The sequence below is a fragment of the Cheilinus undulatus genome, linkage group 23, assembly GCF_018320785.1.
Source record: "Cheilinus undulatus linkage group 23, ASM1832078v1, whole genome shotgun sequence".
Lineage (NCBI taxonomy): Eukaryota > Metazoa > Chordata > Actinopteri > Labriformes > Labridae > Cheilinus > Cheilinus undulatus.
Window position 1 is genome coordinate 26,217,893 of NC_054887.1, and position 24,133 is coordinate 26,242,025.

General features: G+C 40.8%; 1 protein-coding gene across 1 annotated transcript in view; it reads left to right on the plus strand.

Moving 5' to 3' along the window:
• Positions 1–24,133, plus strand: part of lin7a (lin-7 homolog A (C. elegans)) — a 76,875-nt gene that overhangs the window by 46,880 nt on the left and 5,862 nt on the right. Inside the window, exons 3-5 of the mRNA XM_041780679.1 lie at positions 7,080–7,151; positions 17,442–17,651; positions 19,274–19,489. Coding sequence (XP_041636613.1) covers positions 7,080–7,151; positions 17,442–17,651; positions 19,274–19,489 — 498 coding nt within the window. The remainder of the gene's footprint in view (positions 1–7,079; positions 7,152–17,441; positions 17,652–19,273; positions 19,490–24,133) is intronic.

Consider the following 24,133-nt stretch of genomic DNA (forward strand, 5'->3'; position numbering starts at 1 on the left):
TTTTTATCATCTTTCTATAGTTATGTAAATCTCCAGAGGACAACCTATAACAAATATAACGTTTTTTTCTGTAGCAGGTAATGTTAGTGGGCCCTAATTACCTGGTAAATTTAAAGTAATAAGTAATAATTATCTAGTAATTTCTTAAGAATAAGGAGGTAATTACCTAGTGATAACTTGGCATTTAACCAAGTAATTACTCTGTAATAATGAGGAAGTATTTACCTCAAGATAATGTATGAATTGTTAAGTAATTCCTGGTAATATTTTCTGGTATTTAGGTGGCATTTTACCCAAACCCTACCCTCAACCTAACCCTTGTGAAATTGTGAAAATTCTCTGGTGATTAGGTGGTATTTTACCCCAACCCTAACTCCCCTTACTCTAACCCTATCTCCCCTCTTTTAATGTGGTGGCATTTTTTTGGTAAATAGGTGGCATTTTACCCAAACCCTAACTCCCCTGTCCCCAACCCTAACCCCCCCCCCCCCCCTTATCCTAAGCCTAACACTTACAATATTGTGGAAATTCTCTCTGGTAATGAGGTGGTATTTTACTAAGTAATTTCTTAAAAATAAGATGATAATTTTATCCAGCCCCCCCATGACCCCTAACGGGATAAGCGGTATAGAAAATGGATGGATGGATACTTCCTAATTATCACCATATTTCCAAGTCATTACAGGAATTGCCATAGTATTACAAGGGTAAGGTTAGATTAGGGTTAGGGGGTAGGGTTTGGGCAAAATACCACCGAATCATCAGAGAATTGCCTCAATATTACTAGGAATTACTTATTAATTTATACATTATCATGAGGTAAATACCTCCCCAATATTACACAGTTACTACTTGGTAACAAGCCAACTTATTATCAGGTAATTACCACTTATTATTCTTAAGAAATAACTAAAAAATCATCGCTTATTACTGTAAAATCACTGGGTAATCGATGCCACTAAAATAAATGTGCTCCCACATTTGGTGCTTGGCTGGTGCTCATTTCAGACCCTGGTTTGAGTTTTTAGTTGTGGAAGGGGGCTTAAAATACAGATGCTGCTTCTTCATCTCTAAAGGAGCCAGCTGAGGTTGTTCAGGCATCTGTTTAGGAAGAGATCCTCCAGGAGCGTCCAAGTGGGAAAAGACCCCAGGGTAGACCAAGGACTTGCTGGGATTATGTATCTCTTCTGGCCTGGGAATGCCGATGCCCCAGGAAGAGCTGTAAGATGTCGCTGAGGGTGTCTGGGCTGACTTTCTTAAACTGCTGCACTTGTGACCCAGTCTGTGATAAGCAGAAGAAAATGGATAGATGGAATAACTGAGGACAAAAAAGGCTTGAACATTTTGGTAAACAGATAGATTTCCATTAGCCCATTGATAAGGCTAATAAAAACCCTGCTTAATGGTATTTAAAATACACAAACCTTACATTTTTAACTTTCAGTCAGAATAAAAATAACTGGCAAAAAAGTTTAACAAACACTGTGAGCACCCAGAACTTCTGGAAGAATCACAACTTAGTTTCTTGTTATTTTTAACAATGCTTTGGCACTGTCAAGTTGCATAAAAAGGAAAAAATATCAAAATTTCCATCAAGCTAATGAGGAAAAAGTGGAAAATGTATTATGCTGGTTTGACAGGCAGCTTCCCCTGTGCTCAATTAAGCCTTCAACTGAGAAATAAGTTTTAAAATCCATCACTGAAGCACCCTGGGAGTGAACTCAGAGCAATCTTTGTCAACTTAATAGCCAGAAATCAAACATCACATGGAAATCGAAGTGCTTTATGTAACACTGCTTTACTAAACATTTATATAATGAGGACAAATGTTTAAGAGTATAAAAGCTATTACTTTAACTGTTCAATAAAGCTGTAATCATACGGACCCCTTGTTTGAAAAGAATAAGTGACAGTTTCAGGTAGAACAAATGGGTGTAATGAGGAGTTTAAAGAGAGTTAAGAGGAAGCATAAGTGAAGGGAAGATAGCCTCTCTGCGGGCAGATAGCAGAGAGCCAAACCTTTCAAAGCATCTATAAAGCTGTGCTCAGCCAGGAAAAGTGCAAAGGTGGAAGAAGTCTTCAGGAAACATGTCATTTGGGAGTTGAAAGTATGTGTTTGGACTGCAGGCTCCTTTCCTCCGAATGCACCAGCGATATGAATCTGTGTTGCAATGTGAGACGAGCATCAGCGCTCTCACAAACCTCTCTTTTTCCCCTCGTCTTTGAGATTCATGAGCAAACAAGACAACAGATGCTCATGGATATTTTTCCACACTTTGCTGAGATCTCTACATACAAATATCTCTGGGATTGTACCCTATAAGTATACATCCTTTTGATGACTTCAGAGAAGCGGGGGCCTTTGTTTTGTTGTTCTGCACTACGTCAAAGATACCAGACGTGTTCCCTTCCAGGCAAGCTGCCATGCTTTGATGAGAGGCATCATCCGGAGAGCGGAAACAGATGATTAAAATTCATTTTTAGAGCCATGACATCTGATGTGTCATGGATTGTAATTTTGAGTTCATTTTGCACTAAGGAAATCATCAGTATATTATTACACTGATTAAAACGGGACTGCCTTTCTGCCAAATTAACTGCTGCTGTAACATTAATACAAAGAGACGGGCTTGTACATGGACGGCTTGACAACTATATTTTTTCTTTGAATGAGTTGCATAAATGCAGCCATAATGCATCCTCTGGGACTTTTTTAATCATCCCACACATCTGTTATTTTCCTTTATCTTCATCCTCCCATTATCACTTAGTGGGCAAACACTATTTCACTGATTTGTTTAAATGAGAGTTGAAGCTCAGACTTTTTCAAAGTATAGAGGAAGTTTAAAAGCTACACCGAAATGCCCCTGCAACTAAAAGTAGTCATCGGGGTGGCCCCTCTGCCATAAAGCCCAGATCAGCGGAGGGCTGTGATGATGATTGTCCTTCTGGAACTTTGTCCCATCTCCACACAGGACCTCTGGAGCTCATTTAGAGTGACCATCAGGCTCTTGGTCTCCTCCAAGGTCTTTCTCCCCCAATTTCTCAGTTTGGTCGGGCAACCAGAAGAGTCTGGGTCGTGCCGAACCTCTTCCACTTGAGACTTAAAGAGGCCATTGTACCCTTGGAAACCTTCAGTGCAGCATTTGTTTTTTAAGGCCTTCCCCAGATCTGTGCCTTACAGATCCTGTCTCTGAGCTCTGTTCTTTTGACCTCATGACTTGGTTTTTATGGTGCGTTTTGAGAGCTATACATGATTCATGCAATATTAAAGCAGTGCAAAAACAAGGTAAGATACTGCAGCAACACAGCAGATGTTCAAAGACACATTGAGACACCAGGCTAATTCTCTTAGCTACATTAGCTAGGCTTCACATTGGACTGTGATATGAGACTTGCATGCAGCTAACCTGACTGTTTCATTTATCTACTGCATGGATATTTCACATTCATTTGGGAAAGCTCCCATAGAAAGCGTTTGGGAAGTTCTCGGAAGGTGATTAGAGGAATGGATCAGAGTGACACAACAAACCTATGTTATACGCATGCACTTCTCTTGAGCTGACAGGCTACTGCTACCATGGATTATTAATGGTGGAGCTTCTCGGTGAATAAAACTGATGCCAAGCCCGGTTAGGATCCGTGCAAAAACATCTCTGCCAAGACAAACTTTCAGTTTTGCTCTTTGCTATTGTTTTAAAAAGAAATGTGGTTAATTTCCGATTAAACTGCTGCTTTCCTACAGCTTTATCTGAGCTACCTCACCCATAACGATTTCAAACCAATGCCAAAGCAGGGCAAAGAAGAGCGGGGAAAAGAGTGAAAACATCTTTTCCGTCATGAAAAGCTCTAAGTGCTGTTTTTATTCTTTATTTCATACAGAAATGTGGTCGAGTTCTGGTAAAACTGACACTGGAGCTACAGCTAAGCTAATCACCGCAGTGGAGGCAGCCATTGGAAACAGCTTCGAGTCCAACTAAACCCCACTCATAGCTACCGCCTTGTTCTCCTCAAGTGGGCCTTATTGGTCCAAACAGTGTCCCGTTCAGCACAAATGTGGATTGGAGAAGACTCGAGCAAAAACACATGACTGACATTTAGACAAAAACGTTCACACTCACCTTAAAGGTAATTTGAGTTACCTGTCAGCCTAATAAGCATGTCTTTGGTATGGGGAAGGAGGCTGGAGAACCCAGAGGGAAGCCTTGCAAGCACTGGGAGAACAAACTGCAAACTCTACACAGACAGGTCACTGTTCTCCTTGTTTCAGTTATTTGACTATTGTAGTGAGTTTGCCCTCATTGGCCGTTTTTAAAAGGGTGCCTTTGTTGTACAGTACACTGGCCCTACTAACTCATTCAACACTGCCTCTTTCTTATTCTCTCTTGTACTCTTTGAACAAGTTCAGTTGTAAGACGTCTTTTAAAGACACGGAAAGGTCGGCTGTCTACATCGATTCTGTCTGACTCAGCAAACAGGCAGGAACGCTTGTTTTTCACCCAACTGGATGTACAGAAACCCATATCTTGGCTCCAGTTCAAACCCAGCAGTAATGTATAACCCTCTCTTCTGGAGGCTCTGACTGCTGTATACAAAGTCAGCAGCGGCTTCCATTTACTCAGCTAAGGCTTTTATTTTCCAAGCACAAAGGTGCTGCACAAATAAAGAGCACAATTCAGCTGGATTATATTAGCAGTAACACTTATATAATCTTCAAAGCTGGTGCTATTGCAGCCGAAATCATTCTTCATTCGGTAATTGAAATGTTCTCTTATTTTGTCTGGGAGCTTTCTCGCTAATTTGTCAGGTATGCTGCTGCAGAAATCATCGTTTTCAAAGGGAATTTTATATGTTTCAAAGTCTTTCATTTGGGAGCAAAAAAAACCTGATATCTTTATATTGTTTTCATGTTTGAAACACAATTCAGCAGACCTTATGATGCCTCCATGCCGGCAGAAGCCAGGGCTGGAGGAGTTGTATTTTTGTTTGTCCTGTTCCTTCATGCATCTGTTTGGACCATTTCACAATTTCTCAAGAATGCTTTAAGGCAGTGGTTCCTAAACTTTAGTAAAATTTAACTTTAATTTTAAGGTTTTCACAGACAGAATCCCAACAAAATAGAAAATAGGCCGACTTAAACTTGCTCTTGACAAAAGATCGATGTATAAATCATCCATTATTATGACAATGTATCACGGCCTCTCAAAAAAAAGAGATTATTATTACTATATAGAGGATCTGGTCATTTTCAAGAAAACACTCAATGCTCTTAAGTGTAAGTAATAATAAATTAAAGAGAAAAAATCTATATTTTTTCACTTCAAAAGTAGTAAACGTACATGAACCATAATATGCAATTTTTTAAACTTTAAAGTCAAAAATTCAACCGCCATCTTCAGCTTGTTTTTTTGTGCATTTTTGACTTAACACTTTTGCAATTTAAAATTTTAAAAACTTGACATCTTTGAGTTTCTAGTGTCAGAATTTAAAACTTTTTAAACCAGGGAATTTTCTCTTGTAAATTTCTGGCCTTCAAACCCTGCTTTCTTTTATATATGTAACTTTAAACCTCAAAGATTTTGAGTTTTTTCCCCCCCAAAAAAAAGAAAAGTGAATGGATCCTCTTCATTTTTTTATCCTTTTTGTTTGACCTTATACATCATGTTTCAAATCGTGGTTTTAGAAAATATATGTTTATCTAATATTAGCCTGATGTTAGATATACATATCCCCTCAAGATCTTTGGCGCTTCCTCGGGGTTGCCCAGGCCCAAAGTTGGGAACCACAGCTTAAAGGGATATACTACAAACTTTGCACAAACGTCCACGCAGACTCTACAATGAATTGATCAGATTTTGGAAGTCATAGGTCAAAGGTTCAAGGTCTTTGGCTGTATGTTAAACCGTTGCGTATCAGGACCGTATCTCAAGAACACTTTGAGGGATTTTCTGATCAGATTTTGAAAGTCAAAGGTCAAAGGTTTAAATTCATTAGGGCTCATGTTCATTCGTCAGTGGAAGCTTTTCTTCTGACTAACTTTTGCAAGAGTTTGAGTCATCAACTGGCTCCACTGATAGTAAACACTGATCACAGCTGCCTATTGATCTCACATTAGGTAGTTTATTCCATGGCATACAACGCCATATCTTTTGTTGCTTTGATTGGCCTGTAATAAAAATAAAATCAAAAAGGTTAGCAGTCATACTCCATACTTTTTTTTAAAGGTTCTGCCCTTCCCAAACACCATCTATGGGGTGTTACTCAGGTGAATGTGAAATACACTATATGGGCAAATATTTGTCCACACCTGTTAATGACTGATTGCAGATGTTTCAATCAGACCTGTTGCCTCAGGTGTATAAAATCATGCCCAAAATGGGTCGTTCTGAAGAGCTCATTGACTTTAGGCATGGCACTGTGATGGATCCCACCTTTGCAATAAGACCGCTTGTGAGTGGTATTATTAAAAAGCGGAAGCGTTTAGGAACAGTACCTTAACCCCATCAGCTTTGGGATGAACTGGACTAGAGGTTGCGAGCCAGGCCGCCTTGTCTAATATCAGTGCCTTACTTCATAAATGCTCTGCAGAATGAATGGGCACAAATTCCCACAAAACACTCTAAAATCTCATGGAAAGTCTCTCAAGAGGAGTGGAAGCTGATATAGCTGCAAAAGGGGGGCAACTCCATATTAAAGTACATCTTGGAATAGTCCCTGTTGGTGTAACTGTGTGGCAGCCTAATACTTATCCAAACCTTATTATAAAAATACACCTACACCACTCAAACTACCAGAACCCCCCCAGTCCTTCCTCTACAGCCACCACTATCCTCTGTACTTGCTGTGTTTGAATTGTACTTCTGAGTGGCGCCACTACTGTTACTACTGGAGAGAAAACCACACAGCCTGAGTGCCAGGAGTCTTCTATCATCATCCTCTTATTGCAGTGCCTGTCTGAATCACCAGCTGAAATGTAGCACCATTATTTGACTATGGAAATGAAGACTCAGAGCTTGGGATTTCTCCTTCCAACCATGTGAATCATCATTACAACACCTGTCTCTCTTCATTTCCTGCAGGTGTACCAGTACATGCACGAAACAATTACAGTGAATGGCTGTCCGGAGTATCAGGCGAGAGCCACAGCGAAGGTAAGAACTACTTTTAGGATCTGAATCAGAGCTCTGCAGTATCATTATTGGCAATAAAACATTATGGCTGTAACTAATGAGTAGTGGACTATCTCTTAATCACATTACAGAGTGATACTGTTCCTATTTTTCTCCTGGTCAAAGCAGAACAAATTAGCGAAGGACGGTCTACACTGCTAATGGGCCTCATTAGGAGTGTGAGTGTAATTAAGCTATAACACATAACAGCTCCAATTCTGTGGGCAAAAGGCTGAATGCCAAAATCATATGCTAATGGATCCATAGTTAAGCTAAAGCAGATTCCTTATTGCTCTTTAACTTGAAGCTGAGATTACACTCAAATTAAAAATCAAGACTTAAAATGTAGATGAGTTTGTGCTCCAGTTTACAAAGGATGTTCCTTAGACACACTCGTACATAATTACAAATTAGTTTCAGTTTTGCATAATTGGCTAATTGCAGCCATTTATTTATTATTAGAGAATTAAATGGGTAATTATCAGAAGTTATGTCTGCTATTAGAATGCTTCACATGGGGCTAAATGCACCAGCCAGAAGCAAATTACACAATCATGTATCATTATCAAAACAGGCTTATTGACATCAACAGCAGTATGGGTATTACTAACAGACTTCGTTTAGTCCCCCTTCCCAGTTTGGTGAGGCCACGTCACCCAAAATGCTACTGTAGTTTTAAATGGAACCATAATGAACAAAATCCCAGTTAGGCTTTGACTGATTTGTGTATTTTTACCAATCCATCCATCATTCAACCTCCTGATGCAGATGTTTTGCTCTTTGTACTACCTCAGCTCACCTACTCCAGGCTTTTCCCCCTAAGTAAAGCATAACCACCATAATGTCAGATGGGCTGGTCCACCTGATGAATAAATGATGGCTGGCTATCCAGCAAACGCAGATGCAGACGTCCCAAGCGCCTTGCTGACTTGTGTTATGCCCCCCATGACAACGGCTGTTAAATAGACCAGTGACTACCAAATTAACTGTTCTAAATTGCTTCCTCTGGGCCGACTAAAATCAACACAAAATAACTCCCGTGGATTGGCTAGTATGTTGTAGCTTTAAAGATTTAAATACCCTATAAGGAAAATTTTAGGGGTGCATGATACTGGACTTTTGCTGATATCTAATTCACAGATATTTCCAGATCTATTTTAGCCGATACTGATACACTCCTTTGAACACACTTTAAAGACCCTGTAAAGTGAAATACAAAATTTTTGTCTTAACACTCTAGATATGTTGGAATATGGTTGCTGTAAACATGAAAACTCTGAGGTCTACATGTGACTGAATTTTGGATTTAGACTGTAAGACAGTTTTTCAACTCCTTCTTGGCGTGGTTTAATTTGGGCGGGGCAAATATGTGGGCTAGTGATGTCACAAGCCCACAGTGGGAAATGACCTCGCCCCCTAACACTGCAACATAAAATCACCAAGCAGTTTAACTCAGTGCAGTCTGTTGTTAGCTGATGTCCCTGCCTTTATTGAAAGTTAACAGTCAGTTAAATGTTGTTTTTCTGTTCATTATGAGGTAAATTTGCCAAATCTATCAGCCACAGTGGTCTATGGATCATTGAAAGTATCATAACAGAGATTTGAGCCAGAAAAAGGACTTAGTTTCTTCTCTGGCACAGAGCCAGGCCACTGCGCTCTGTTCAAAAGGTAAACAGGCAGGTTAATGGCATGAGTGCTTTCCTCCATTCAGATTGTAACATTTTTTTAATTTGAGAGGATCGTATTTCTCCTGAGTGGGTGTGGCTTCAGCTCATTCAACAGACACGCCCACACCATCCTGGCGCAGATTTTACCGCCTCATTTTTCATTATTTTGAAGCTTATATACTTGGAGATGTTTTATTTGACTGAAATTTGACCTGGTGGTTCATAATACAGTGACCTGTCACTCAACAAACCCAGATTTATTTTCACTTTACAGGGTCTTTAAGGTTTAAGGATGAACAAAGAAACAAACTGATCCTTAAAACACACTTCAAAGTTTAAAAAATGATGATGAATAAAGGAAAAGACCTCAACTGACATAGATTTGTTGGTCTAGCCTAAATCTCAATTGATTTATTAGTATATACAGCCAAAATTTAGTTGACAGTTAAATGTCAATTTTTAAAATATCTGATATAAATTTTAGAAGAAATTTCTGCTGATACTGAAATCAGGCTGATATTATTGCACATCCTAGAAATTTTTCCTTTGATGATACGATTCGATACAATACGATTTGGCTTGATATGGTGCAAGCAAAGATACAGTATGATACTGTCCAATAAGGCATGACAGAATTTGGTACTATGGGATACAGTGTGATACTGGGTGTACAAATGCAGCTTGCAGTCCAAGTTTTGATTGGCCCTCAGCAAATTCTGCAAAAACCATGAAATATGGCCCACTTAAGAATAAAGGTTGTGCTTGGCTGTGTTACGTTTTGGGTGCTGCAGTGAATTAGAATTGATCATCAAGGTTCAAGAACATATTTATAAATACACTCACTTGTTTTCTTGCTGAGAGTTAAATAAGAGGATTGATGCCTCTAATGTCTTTGCATTAGGGCTGGGTATTGCCACTGATTTCCTGAATCGATTCGATTTCCGATTCGACGGTATCGGTATCGGCGCCGATACCAATCTTGGCCGATTGATCGGTGCACCCCTATATGAAACCACACAATACTGTCATGTAGCAGGTTTCGATATATGTTCTTAAGTTTTTCAGTGTTTTCCTGTGTTAATTCTGCGTATTTCATATTTGTAGTTTTATTTGCTATTTTGTGAGTTAGTTTCTCTCCCCCGTGTTGGCATTTCTTCCTCGCCCCCTGTGCTTCATGTCTAGTTAAACTCCCTGTGTTTGTATTTGTTTCCTTGCTCTCCTCCTAGTGTTTCTTATGTTTTGAATATCTTCCTTGTCCCGTGTTCTTGTGTATCATGAAGTTTCCTGTTTTATTTTGTAGTTGCATTCCCATGTGTGTTTCCAGTTTTCTTCTTGCCTGAGTTTCCCTCCACTTTGATTACCCTCACCACTTTCACCTGTGTCTCGTTTGTCACACCTGTCTCTCTGTCTGCAGTCACCCCCTGTGTATTTAGGGTCTGTGTTTCAGCCTGTCTTTAGTCAGTTCATTGTCTGATGTCTACGTTGCTTGTTCCAATCCTCCTTGTGTTTTCTGAGACCTCTGTTACCTGCTTAGTTTTTTGTGGATTGAAGTAAGTTTTGTTGGAGTGTTTTCTTGGAATTTTGTTAATTAAATTGTACTTTGTTTTATCTGCGCTTGGGTCCTGCTTTTGAGTTTTTTACCATACTAGCACATGACAAATGCGGTATGATACCATAAGAGATCATATGAAATGCTACGATATGATAGGACATGATACCATACATGCAACATGATAAAATAAGCTTAAATACAAGATATTAGATATGAGACATTTGCAACCCCATACAATTCCATATGATATTGTACAAAAAGAAACAATACGTTTATCTACTATACTGTTTTTACTGATACTAATTTTATTCTTCTTTTATCGCCTCATGTTGAAATTATGTTGAAACCAAATGCTGCCAACATTTATCTGACTCAGCATTTATTAAAAAATAGTAAAAATGAATTAAAAACTACAAACAAAATAGACAGTACAGGTGAGCTGCAAGTTTAAATGATAGCTCCATGTGATAAACCAGTTTTGCACCATTTTTTTGGAAGTTTTTGACTTTTCTCTTGCTGACTGAGCTACACCTGGAGCTACCTGCTACCTTACCTATGTAAACAAAGCAGCATGTGCAGATGAACAGACATTCATCTACAGGTGGAGTAGGGAACTGGTCCAAATTCTGCTAATTTAGAGGGGCTTTTACTTGCAGCTAAAACTTTTTAAATAATCTCTGCCTTTTGGAAAGGGTGTCAGCAAATTCAGAAATGTGCTGAAGACGTAGTATCTCAAAGTCCATTTTTCCTTCAGAATGAATCTCATGCAAGTTTCATCTCTAATCCTCATTCAATAATCTTAAAGTGCCAAATGTCTCGCATTAGAGCAGCAAATCTTCCTGCTTTTCCACATAAAGTTGTGAATCATCAGATTAGCCGCCTCTAGATCTCCATCTTTAGCTGCTGTTCTCCTGTAAACACATTCGTACACTAACAACACTGTCGCATTATATCCTGTTACACAACCTGGATGAAAAATGACTCTGTAAACCAGCCTGATGACAGAGGCCTATTTGTTTTGTTGTGACAGATTCTCTGGATAAGATTGATTTCTTCATTTTGTTCTTTTTGAAAGTCCTCAGTATGCATTCAAACCAAGATAAATAATCCCCTATTCACTTTGCAGGCTTTGATATTTACCCACGATTCATTTCTCACGTCAGAGTTTTGCAGATGGCAGCGTATATCTTTTCATTGATTAATTTTATATTAGTTGTCAATCATAAAAAGCTCATTCTGGGCTTCTTTCATTCTCCTTTCTTGAGTATTTTGTGGGCTGCTGTTTAGAAAACATCAAAGGTTGCTGGTAAAATCAAAACGGATGCATTTCCAGGTCCAGCTAGGATTGAATAACCTAATTTTGATTTACAAAAGAGATAGGCTTGACCCTCTCACTCCGAGACGGACTCGTAATCAGCACATCGACTTCAAGAGACAGCGGCTTTTATGAGAGAAACAAAGAGGGCAGGCTTGTCCGATTCCATGTGGAGGATGAGGATGATGAGATGCGGGCAGAACAAAAGAGAGATGAGAGCATCTCTCCATCCTTCAGAGGCTCAGTGTCCAGCTGGGTCCACTCCTCTTCACTGGGCTACATCACAGGGAGTAGGTGGAGGATGAGGATTGAACAGGATGACAGAAACAGAGGGAAAAGCAGCTTTGTATATGTATGAAGGGAGATTTAGAGAGGCTTCAAATGCAGAGTGATGTTTTTGTTGGCTCCTCTAACCAACACTTTACATTTTTAGTGCTGCAGTGAATCGCAATTGACCGTTAGGTTCAAGAAATCTCCACATACTGATAAATGCACTTTGCTTTCTAACTGAGAGTTAGATAAGAAGATTGATGCCTCCAATGTCTTTGCATTAAGGAAGGATTTAGAGTAAGAATTCAATTAGCTGAAAATTAGCATAAAGCTTTGAGCAAGGACACATAAAGCTGAAAAACTCTGAAACTTGTAGCCATTTTGTTCAAATCTGTACATCTAAGATTGAGAGAACAGCTAACAGCCTACAGCCTACATGGAAAGCATCAACCAGGAACAGCACATGTTCCTGCCTTTCCTGTGTGTATAAGGAAAGCCTGAGGCAGGGAGAGAAGCAGGAAAAAAAACCCAGAGCAGAGCAGGCATCAGTAAAAGCAGAATGACATTAAATAAGTCAGAAGCAGAATAAAGGAGGAGCTGGGGTGGAGGAGGGCTGCAAAGAGAGGGAGCAGCAAAGCGTAGCCAGGCTAGAGCAGCTCAAATATGGCAGCATGAGTGTGATTAGTCAATAATAGTGTGCTTGAGTGAATCAGCTGGCTGTCAGCTGATGAGGGCTTGTGTGAGATCAGCTGATCTCAATTAAATGGCAGCGCCTGACTCCCTGGCCTGCCTGAACTAACACTTCACTCTTAATTTAAGCAATAGTAAAGTCAGTTTTATGTGTCTGTGGGTTAACATCTTATTCTTAGGGCAAAAAATTGACCTCTTTTATATTTCTTTTTAAAAGTGGCTTGAACTAATTAAACACAAGCTTAGAGAAAGAAAGATATATAGATGTATTTTTTATGTCTGACTTAGCCAGGCAAGATGCTTCCCCTTGTCCCAAGCATGGCTAGCAGGCTAAGCTAAGCTTACTACTCTAAGGCTCTATACACAGGGCATAGAAATGGAAAGGGTACCAATATTTTTATTGCCCTTAAATGACACTCATTTAAGTCAGGACCATTTTGTCAAGAATTACACGATTGGTGGTTATAGATATTTTTCTTTGTTAGCAGTTATAAAGTTGCCGTTATTAATATTTGGTAGTGTTCTGGGATCTCCCTGTCCTTCCACAGGCCATGGAAAGCATCAAGCACCAATTGCACACATTACTTCCTTCCTGAGCCCACAAGGAAAGCCTAAGGCAGGGAGAGAAGCCGGAAAAACCCCAGAGCAGAGCAGGCATCAGTGACAACAGAATGATATTGATTTACTCAGAAGTAAGGAGGAGCTGGGGTGGAGGAGGGTTGCAAAAAAGAGCTTGCAGAGGCAGCAGCAAAGCGTAGCCAGGCTAGAATAAGTGCTATTAACCAATAGCGTGGTTAGAGCAAATCAGATGGCCATCAGCTGATGAGGACCTGCGTGAGATCTGAGAATTTTATAGCAGTGATTGACTTCCTGGCCTGCCTGAACTAACACCATAAACTCAATTTGGGTTAGTATCTTATTCTTAGAGCAAAAACTGTTGTACATTTCTTTTTGAAAGTGACTTGAGTAAATCAAACATAAGCTTTTCTTTATGTTTGACCAAGCTAGGCAAGACGCTTCCCCTTGCTTCAGCAAGCTAAGCTAAGCTAACTGCTGTAAGGCGTTACTCGAGGCATAAGCACCGAAAGGGCACCAACATTTTTATTCCCCTTTTTTAAAAAGGCAGCCTTATCTACTAACTCTTTCCCCTATATTTAAAGGATAAGGCACATAAAAATGACACATCTGCTGTCAACAGCAGTTTTATTAATTTCTTTGAATGCTGCATTTGGAATCTCCTGTCATTTGTCAAGTGGGCCCTGTCATCTGATAAAAAAAAATATATATAAAACAGCTTTTGACTGGAGCAGAGTAATTTCCATCTACAAAGGAAGTGTGACAGTTAAGCTGTAGGGAAAGAAAGAAGTGTCTGTCTTTTTTTTAAAGCCTGGAGCAACCATGAGGACATGATTTAAGCAGCTTTAAAACTTCCTCCTACTTTCCTCTCTTTGCCCAAAAACTTTTAAGAAGTTACTGCTCCCAAAATATGAATTAAAATTGCATATCCCTTGTGCAATTAAGCACACAGTTAATGGCCTGAGATGACTTGGCTGTGGGGACACTCATAACTGGAAGTAGTGGTGTTTTAATAACTTTTCAACCCTCTCTGGAGATCATTGCTAAAGTAGGCCAATTGTATCCAATCAGTATCATATAGTATCATACTGTAACGCTGATGAAATGTGTGAAATCTGTTCCTATGCATCTCACGTGGATCCGTTTGTGATATGGCAAGTCTCCCGACGTTAGATTTGCGTTTCACCTGTTTCTCTTTGATTGCTATGTTAATTAAATCAATTTAGCTTCTAATTCCTGGCTCCAGGCCGTCATTACTGCTTTCAATAGACTAGAAGTGCTGTATAGACTCCAGAGAAAATCCTGGAAGCTGATGATCAAGTGGCTTCAGATGTAGAAAGTTGTGCTTACAGAATCGGTATCCTATAGCAGGCGTTTCATTTAAAATGCCTCCAGTGTGGCCGGCCATCTGCCAGATTGTTTTTTTGTTCGCGGAAAGCGAGATAAAGTTGTGAAGGTCGATGTGCCGTGAGGCCCGGGAAGCAACGGCGTGCATGCTGAGGAGCTGCCTTTTAGTTTCACAATGGGACAGGAGGGCGGCGGAGGGAGGAGGGTGAAGAAGAGGGACGGAGAAGAAGGGAGTGGAGAAGTTGGCAGAACACAATAACCAGATTAAAACAGGCGTCGGGAGAGGAGAGAGAAATGAGGGGAAGCAGAAACAAGCATGGATGTGAGGATGCATATGAATATGTAAATGAGAGCAGAGATGGTGATGCTGCCTGGAGGGAGCAGCAAAGACCTCAAAGTGCCAAGCTACTCGTGTGCTGCGGGGGAATTTGGATATACATCCACAAAAGCTTCTGACAGAGCCTCCCCTCCTCTATTTTTTCATCCCACCCTTCCTGATCCACCTCGCACATTATAGATGATGCCGGCCTGACAGGAAGGCACCTGTGGCAGCGCATCTGTGGATCAGTGGTCACGGGGTGTCTCACTCTCTGTTCGTCTGCCATTAGCTTTCCCCAGACTCAGCTAACAAGCTCCTGGGTGCTTTGTTCTCATGGTACAAGGCGCAAGGAGCTTGGCTTGGGCTTCAAAGAAACCTCGCAAACAGCAGGCAACATCAACCAGCTGGTGGAGTTACTGAGGGTGAAAGTTGTCTGGCTGTTCCTCCACTGTGAACTTGGATGTGTTAATCCATTTGATCAGAAACACCAGAGAGCCTCTCATGTGGAGGCCTGATCCCCAGGTCCTGACTGGATCCAAACTTTTCTGTAACTGATGTCCACCTTCAGAATAAATTTTTTGAACATTTTGAGCTGATGCGTTGCATTTTAAAAGGCTTGTTACAAAACTAAATACAAAAAAGAGCTGCAATGTTTCTTGGTAAATCTTACACTGTTGGAAAGACTGTTTATTTCCCTTTTAAATGGTGCCACATTCGTAAGGAAAATGCATTTGTGGGATGAGCAGCACAGCTGAGTATGTGGGTTGCACCCATGAAATTAGCTAAATCTATTTTGTAAACTGATTCTGATAAAACTGCCACTACATTGTAGCTACATCCAAGCTAATCACCGCTCAGGAGGCAGCCATTGCAAACAGCTAGTATAACCAAACCCCGCCCATAGCTACCGCCTCTTTCTCAAATGACACAGATTGGTCGGAACAGTGTTCAGATGGATACAGACTTTGTTGATTGGAGCTTGTCAAGATGGCTTTCCTTATGACTGAGATGGAGTCTGGCAAATCCATCTGCTTTACACATTTTTAGGTTCCAGTGCACGTGTTGCCAACACCAGCATAAATGGACCTGACAGTGAAGGGCAGTCATGGCAGGCCACCTGGCAGCTGTATTAGACCAGCGATTGGTTGCATGCAGTCTGTTCCAGATTGTCTGGGCAGACAGCCATCTGCCATAAACATTGGCTACAAATCTGTAGAAGACAGTCTGCACTTCCTGAGCGCCCACAAGGTGAGGAAACAGCCTGCTCTGGGTTGTCACCTTCCTGGGACACCCACTTCACGGCCTGTCTCTGACGTCCAATGTTATATGGAGCTTGGCCTTCAGTTTGGAGATGGCACTAGGGCACACCTCAACTAATGCTGCAACTTGGTTTTGCAGAACACCAGCTTGACATTGTCATATAGCACGGGTCCTGTCCAGATCAGTCAAACGTGGGATGTCAATCCTTTAGCAGACACCGACTGACCACTGAAGCAGGGCCCATGCTCACAGGTGCTGACAATCAGGTGCCAATGAGGCACAGAAGCTGGGGTGGTACCAGAAACTCAAAAGAGGAGTAAATAGCAACAGCAAGAAGCTTTTTGGCATTGGCAGAGAAGATTTGGCAAATTTTTCATGGGTACAACTCACATACTCAGCTCTGCTGCTCATCCCACAATTGCATGCTCCTTACAAATGTGGCGCCATTATTAAAAGGGAAATAAAAAGGCTTTCCAAATGGTATAAGATTTATTGCCTGGAAGAACAAAGAAATCATCTATCAGACACAAATTTCCTTACTTTTTGTGCTACGTATGGAAACACCTCTGCACATCAGAACCACTGCAAACATGCCTTACACCAAGTGTTTGCATTTACCCTCTCTCTGTATCCTGAGTCTTTTCAGGTTAATGCAAATGATGACTGATTCGTGAGCAAACATGCTCCCCTTGATTAGCTCATTGTTCGTGAGAATCAAAGAGAATACTGAAGTGCTTCCCCCAGCTCTCTCCCTGTCAATTAAAACTGGGCTATATCAGACAGACCAGGGATCAAATACCATTTCTTTATTATTTTTGACATCTAACATCAGGTGTGAAGAGCTCACTGGGCTTAATAATCACTTTTTGATTGTTAAACAGAACAAAAAGCTGTGTCCATACTAGTTAGAGCTTTGCTCATCATGTCAGTGCTGTGATTGATCTGAAAAGTAGGACTGTATTTCATTTAAAAAAACATTGTTTTCACTGACAAAGAAGTTTTTTATTTGTTTTAAAGATTTTCTTTCTTTGCCAGACATGTTTTATTTTTGCATCCTCGCTCAGTGTTGACCTTCTTGAGAGTTCCTCTTGCATTATTCTTTTGCCTTGTTTCCCAAACCAATGCAGCCGAGTAATATACAAAATAAATAGATGCAGACAGCACTTATGCAGTAAAGTGACCCACAATAAATATGTATGTACAGCTGTGATTTCAGGGTATGGAGTAGTTAGGAGACTTTCTAATCAGTTCCTCTGTCCTGTTTGTTTTACCTCAGGCTACAGTCGCAGCCTTCGCAGCCAGCGAAGGTCACTCCCACCCACGGGTAGTGGAGCTACCCAAGACAGAGGAAGGACTGGGCTTCAATGTGATGGGCGGGAAGGAGCAGAACTCGCCGATTTACATCTCTCGCATCATCCCGGGAGGCGTGGCTGAGAGGCACGGTGGCTTAAAACGAGGGGATCAGCTCCTGTCTGTCAACGGCGTGGTAGGTCTAATCAGACTTGCATTAGCAGTTTGAAATGTGGCCTTAGACTTAATAAGGCCAGGATGAGGCACTAGTTTTGCACCAGTAAGTCCTTCAAGTGTGTCTAAAATGTCCAGTCAAATGTGGTAATATTCAGTCAGTCAATCAAAATATACAAACCAAAGTGCCATGATGATAATTTGCAGGGCTGCACGAGACAGTTGGCAGTACTTAACATGCAGTGTCAATTAAAGGGATATTTCAGAATTTTTGAAGTTAGGTCATATGAGGTACTTGGCTATAATAGTTGCATTAGGCTGGCCACACACTACAGGATTTTAAGCCCGATTTGGGGCAAGATTTGCCTCCCCCGACGATCGTGGGGGTGTATCCTGAGAAGAGCCTCATCCTCGTGTGTGGTGTCAACACGATTGTTATACTGTTCCAAATGACGTAGCCTCCAAAATCCCAAATCATAAATATCAAACACGTTTGATATTTACAATTCTAGGTTATAGTGTCACTGACAAAGTACCCACAACATCCAATGAGGGCAAGCAGACGGGGAAGCGTCACAGCAGGATCATACGTAATTTGACCGCTCACAACCATAAACACGGCTTTAACTTAATTCTAGCCAGGATTTCGTCCTGAGTCTTTTCCATGTTTTATGATTTTGCTTCACCCGTAACACAGGCCAGGGCAGCCTGTAGAGGAGGGACAGCAAGAGGATATCGACAGACATCTGTGTATGTTTGTTTTTTCTGAAGTCACGTGATCACTGAGGTCGCTGGCAGGTCGGCAGGTGTGTGTTCTCCAGTGATCTGACAGTCTGGCTAAGTCATCTAGTGTGTGCATTCAGAGGATTAAAGATGAAAAATCTTTTGAATTTGTCCTCATATCTGTGGTCTCCCACGGTTTTAAAATCATTTCAGATTTCAAAATCGTGCAGTGTGTGGCTGGCATTTTGTCTCCTACTGCAGTGCACAGTTATCCTCTGATCAGCTGTGTGGATCTGTGGGCTCCTACAGGGATAATACAACATTAAGCTAAAACGAAGATAACGTGTGATTTCAATTTGGTATTTTCTGACATTATAAATCATTAAAATTACAGAGACAATATTGCTCTAAAGCATGTGTCAGCAAAAAGCATGACAATTTTGACAACCTTACTGTAACATACCATCAAAACAAAAGTAAAAGAGCTGTTTGGTGGGAATAAAGTGGAGAAGTGTTTGTAGCTTCATATTTAGACATTTTGTGCCACTGCCCAAGCTCTAATATCTGAACTCTCGGAAGTGAGATTGCTTTTTGCAGAGAGTGGCCCTCATATGGATTGGAGGAAGCTTTCATTATTTATGCCTGCTTTCTTAATTGAAATATTTCCGAAGCTTCTCACAGAAAGGAGCAGTGCTTGATTTGTAGTTTGATTTATGACTCAACAATCAGGAGAGCGATTGAGATCAGAGGGCTGCAAACGTCTTCAGAAAGGATTGGAATCGCTTCCCCAACAGCTCATTTGCCCGTGATAGCAAATGATATGAAAAATAGAGGCAGGATTTTTTTTAAACTGAAATGGAGGGGCTATTTTTAATGACATATTCAAACTTACCTTCTCTGCATTCATTAAAACCTTTGCAGAGCGTAGAAGGCGAGCACCACGAGAAGGCGGTGGAGCTGCTGAAGGCGGCCAAGGACAGCGTGAAGCTGGTGGTTCGCTACACCCCCAAAGTGCTGGAGGAGATGGAAGCTCGCTTCGAGAAGCTCCGCACGGCCCGGCGGCGCCAGCAGCAGCAGCTCCTCATGCAGCAGCAGCAACAGCAGAACCTGACCTCTCAGCAGAACCACATGTCGTAGGTGAGGCGCTTCATTGCTTTAAGGGTTAATAGGGGCAGACTTCTGCAGCACAAGGTAAAAGAACAACAAAGGAGAGAGTGATAGCATGAATGGAAAACTAGTGCTATGTTTGAGTTAGAGGAATCTGATGTGAAGCTTTTTGCATCTACAAAAGGAATGCAGAGTTATGAGACATGTAGTACATTAAAGGATGCTAAGAGAAGACATCTTTCTATACAGCTTCATTAACCCCCTCAAATTTCCCAAATTTGAGCCAGAAAACTCCAAAACAGTCAAGTAACTTCCAGTTATATGCCTTTTTTTGATTGCTTGTTATTAAATCACAGACAGCAGATTGTTGGTTTAGCTTAGCTTGAAGACTGACAACAGTAGAAAACATTTAATGCTTTCCAGGAACAGATGCAATCATGTTAACAAAATCCCTGTTAATCTGTTAAAGCACAAAGCAAAAAAACCATCTGCCTCCCTCTTATGTAGTAATCTTTAATGACCTTGATAAACAGCAGCCTAAAGAAACCAGCATTTCTTTTACTATGTTTCTGGAGTGTTCTTTTCGAGTTTTTGTATCGAGAAACTTTGAAATCTGTCAAGGCATCAACTGTAACTTTGGCTGTTTAGTTGTAGCTTTGACCCACTGAGCTCAAAGTGAAAACAGCACAGGAAACCTCAGACCAGTGGTTCTCAAATGGTGTGCCGTGGCACACTGGTGTGCCTTGAGACAAGTCTAGGTGTGCCTTGAAAATTCGTCTGACTTTACAGAAGTACTACAACTATGCAACAACTAGAGAGGCTATAACCAATGTCCTTACTGCATGCAAGCGTTACACGTTGCATTGCATCATATAGCATTGCATGCTCACTGTCCACCTGTTATCTGTTAAATATACAAATGTAAATTTACATCTAAAAATATGGCATCTCATGCTTTTACTTAGAAAATCTTAGGTATGGTGCCTCTAACAGCTGTGAGCCACATAGTTTTGTCTTTATGTTAGCACAAGTCAGACCATAAAAATTCATAAATGGGTATGGAGAATATCCATGCAACACACTCGTCTTTGTAAAACAAGCTAACAAGTTTCGAGAGTGAGAAAAGTGGAAGAAAATTAAGAATATCCTCAGGTGGGACACTCCTGGTGTCTTGTCATCCTTTGTGCAACCTCTTCCCTTGTTACTTGTCCATTTTAATAGGCGCGACAGAGAGACAATAGGAACAGGGGGACTGGGGATAAACCTGAGGAGCTGCAGTGCATCACTTGCAGAGTGTAAGGATGCTACAAAAGGAAACTAATCAGACTGATGTAGCTGGCACTTGCTCACATTGCATGCAGTTGGGACATGTTGCTACTTGCTACACATGCTAAAGAGGCTATTTTGCAAGGACATTAATACGGTGTGCCTTGAGACGTCAGCTTGCTTTTTGGTGTGCCTTGGGCAAAAAAAGTTTGAAAACCATTGCCTCAGACCATTCTCTCTTCTTCCACTGCCAAACGATTAAAACAATCACAGAGAACATCCAGATGGTCCAGATCTTTCTGATGTGACTTGAAAGGTACTGCTAGTTAACTTTCTGCCACCTTTGTTCTACTCAAAGCATACCCTTTATTGTGTTGCACTAATTTAAACCCTACCGCAATATTTACAGTGTCAGGACTTCAGGACATCATGGCGTGGGACGCTGACATCCATAAACATTGTTAGGCTTTGATAATTTCCTTATTAGCATATGCAAATCCTCACACTAAGACCTCAAGTCTTTCCTGCTTTAATAAGCTTATTTTCTCTATAAGCCTTTTTGCATTCTAACTTTATTTTTACTTAATTTGTTGTTTCATGAGTCCAATAACAGTATATATGATATTTTATATTTAATATAAGCATGAGACACAATGTTAGGAGTGCAAGTTTGAGCCACTTCTAGAGCAAAAAGTGATATTTTTAAGCTGACTTCAAAGAAGCTTAGATAGAGAGGTTAAGCGTAGGCGTGCTAAACCCTCCATTCGAGATAGAGATATCCTCAATGCTCCACTTTGCAATGCAGCTAATTTTACTGTCTTGTTTGCAGGCAGAAGTATTCACACCACAGCGGGATGCCTTATAAACCTCAGTGGCATTATTTGCAAACTTAGCAGCTGGTAGAGTCTTTGTAAGCTTTACCACTCCTTCCTCTGATTCCGTGGTGTACACGGCCTGTAAATTATTCAAGCTTAAACCAATTACATCTGAGGCTCATGCTCTGCAGCTCCGAGGGTAAGGAGATACAGCCTGTGATGCTGTTTCTTGTCGGCGGGTCTACATACCTCGGCTTGAAACAATATTTTTATTATCTAACTTTAGAATAAAGTCGCGCACTTTGCTTCACTCTAAAGCAAACTTTCCCTTAGTGAAAACAGCCAAACTTTGAAACAAGGAGGAACTTTTCAGACACTAATCAGACAGGCTGAATCATATCACGCCACAGTTAATTCTACCCAGACTTCACGAGTTATTGAAGCATCTCCCTGATGTATACAAGGCGGGCATGTGTCCAAGATCTCTGTGGCACTGCCTGTTTGAAGCTAAATCCCTCCAAGCGTATCTTTTGTCTTGAACTTGGCACAGAGCAGCTTGGGAAGGTATTTAGGAGCTTGTAACAGTGTGTTGCGGTGGAGCCACAGACAGAGAGCTGAGCAGGGATCATGTTTTAGCAACGCCGCCTCACTGACCGCAGAGATTTGCTCCGGCGGCCAAGAGAGATGCTGACCAAGTGGCACGCACAGGCAGATGGGAGAGAAACATAAGCCAATGGTTTGCCTGGGATCCGTCCCTCTGTGTCCTGTCTCTCTTACTGAATCTTTCTGTCTCGCTGTCTGCCACACACTAACACAACAGCCATTGTGATACCAAGAAATACATTGAAGTTAAACAAATAATCTGAATTATTGTGGTTAAAGTATACTATTTGGCTGCCTGACCACTACACCAACAGTGTCTGTAATGTCATATTCACTGGAGATGAGGGGCCTAGCCCAAACTCTGAAAAACAGCCCCATAACATTACCTCTCCTCCACCACACTTCACAGTTGGCGCAATGCAGTCAGGCAGGTAATGTTCTTTTAGCATCCGCTTAACCCAGAGCGTGTTTTGCCACTCCACAGAAGACGTTCTCAACCTTTTCAGCCTGTGACCCCCAAAATAAAGGTGCCAGAGACAGGGGACCCCCACTGTACCTGAAGGTAGTTGAACACAGCCATGCTTATTCTAGAATAGTCATGCTCAGACAAGGACGCCCATAAGGGGGGACAAACGGGAGAGCTTTCTGGGACCCATGGAGGTCAGGGAAATTGTGGTCCATTTTAAAGTGCAGCTGTGATGTCCATACTTTAAATTTAACCTGAATATCAACTACTCTTAACAAGGCAACAAATGTATTTTTCTATTTACTCATGCCATAGTATATAGCCTTCTTAAAAATGTAAATCCCTTTTCCTAAAAAACAGAATTAAAATGGGTTCAAATGTGTGAAAATAGGTTAAAATGGCAAGAATTAGTGAAAAAGGTGGTGAAATGGTATTTTAAAGTTGCAAAAATGGGTTGAAAAAGGCAAAATTTTGATAAAAGTGACAAAAAAATTAGAAAAATGTGGCAAAAACAGCCATATCAATGGTTAAAGGGGATTCAAAAGTGGTAAAAATGGGTGGCAAAATAAGTTAACTGAGGCAGGAAAAAGGCAGAAGTTGGCAAAGATGGGCTTAACTACAGTGAAATGCAGTTAAAATGGACAAAAATGGGCTTAAAAAGTGGTAAAAAGGGGTAATAGTGGCAATAATTGGTCAACAGAGGCAAAAAATAAAGTGAAAAGAGGAAGAACTGGTTTAGAAGTGGCAAAAACAGGAAGAAAAATGGTGGGAAGGGTTTAAAATTGACAAAAAAGGGTTTAAAGTAGCAAAAAGTGTTAGTTTGCTAAAACTGGTGGGAAAAATTGATGAAAATGCATTAAAATCTGGCAAAATTGGTTTAAAGAGGCCAAAAGTTGGTCCAAATTGAGCAAAAATGGATGAAAAGTGGGAAGTAAAAGTGGAAAAATTGGGTGGGAAAAGCTGTTAAAAAGTGGCACAAATAAATACATTCAACAATTGAAACCATTAACACTTTGACACACAACAGATATTCGGGATGCTAGCACCACGGGACTAATAAAACAGACATGCATTGATATCAACATACCACTACTGGGGAGGGCCCGTTCTCTGGGTTTGTCAGGGGCCCAGCTAAATCTGAGTGCAGACTTACTTTTTGAAGCTTTCTTGTTTACTTTCACTTCAGCATAAATCTGAGCAAATGACTATGTTTATGTTTTACATTTAACAAATTTTGTGCATATTTCTCATAAAAATTGGTAAAATATAAAATTTGACATCATAAACAAAATATTCTTGGCTTTTTTAAGGCATCTGGCAACCCCCTCTCAATGTCTCACTACTCCAAAGGGAGTCCTGACCCCCACATTGAGAACCACAGCTTTACACCCCACCCAACATTTGGTATTGGCTTGTATGCAGCTGCTCAACAATGGAAACCCATTTCATGAAGAAATACCTCCTTTAACGCCCAATTCTTCAAGCGTTTTGTGTTAACACCTTGTTTCTTCTTTCACCACAGAG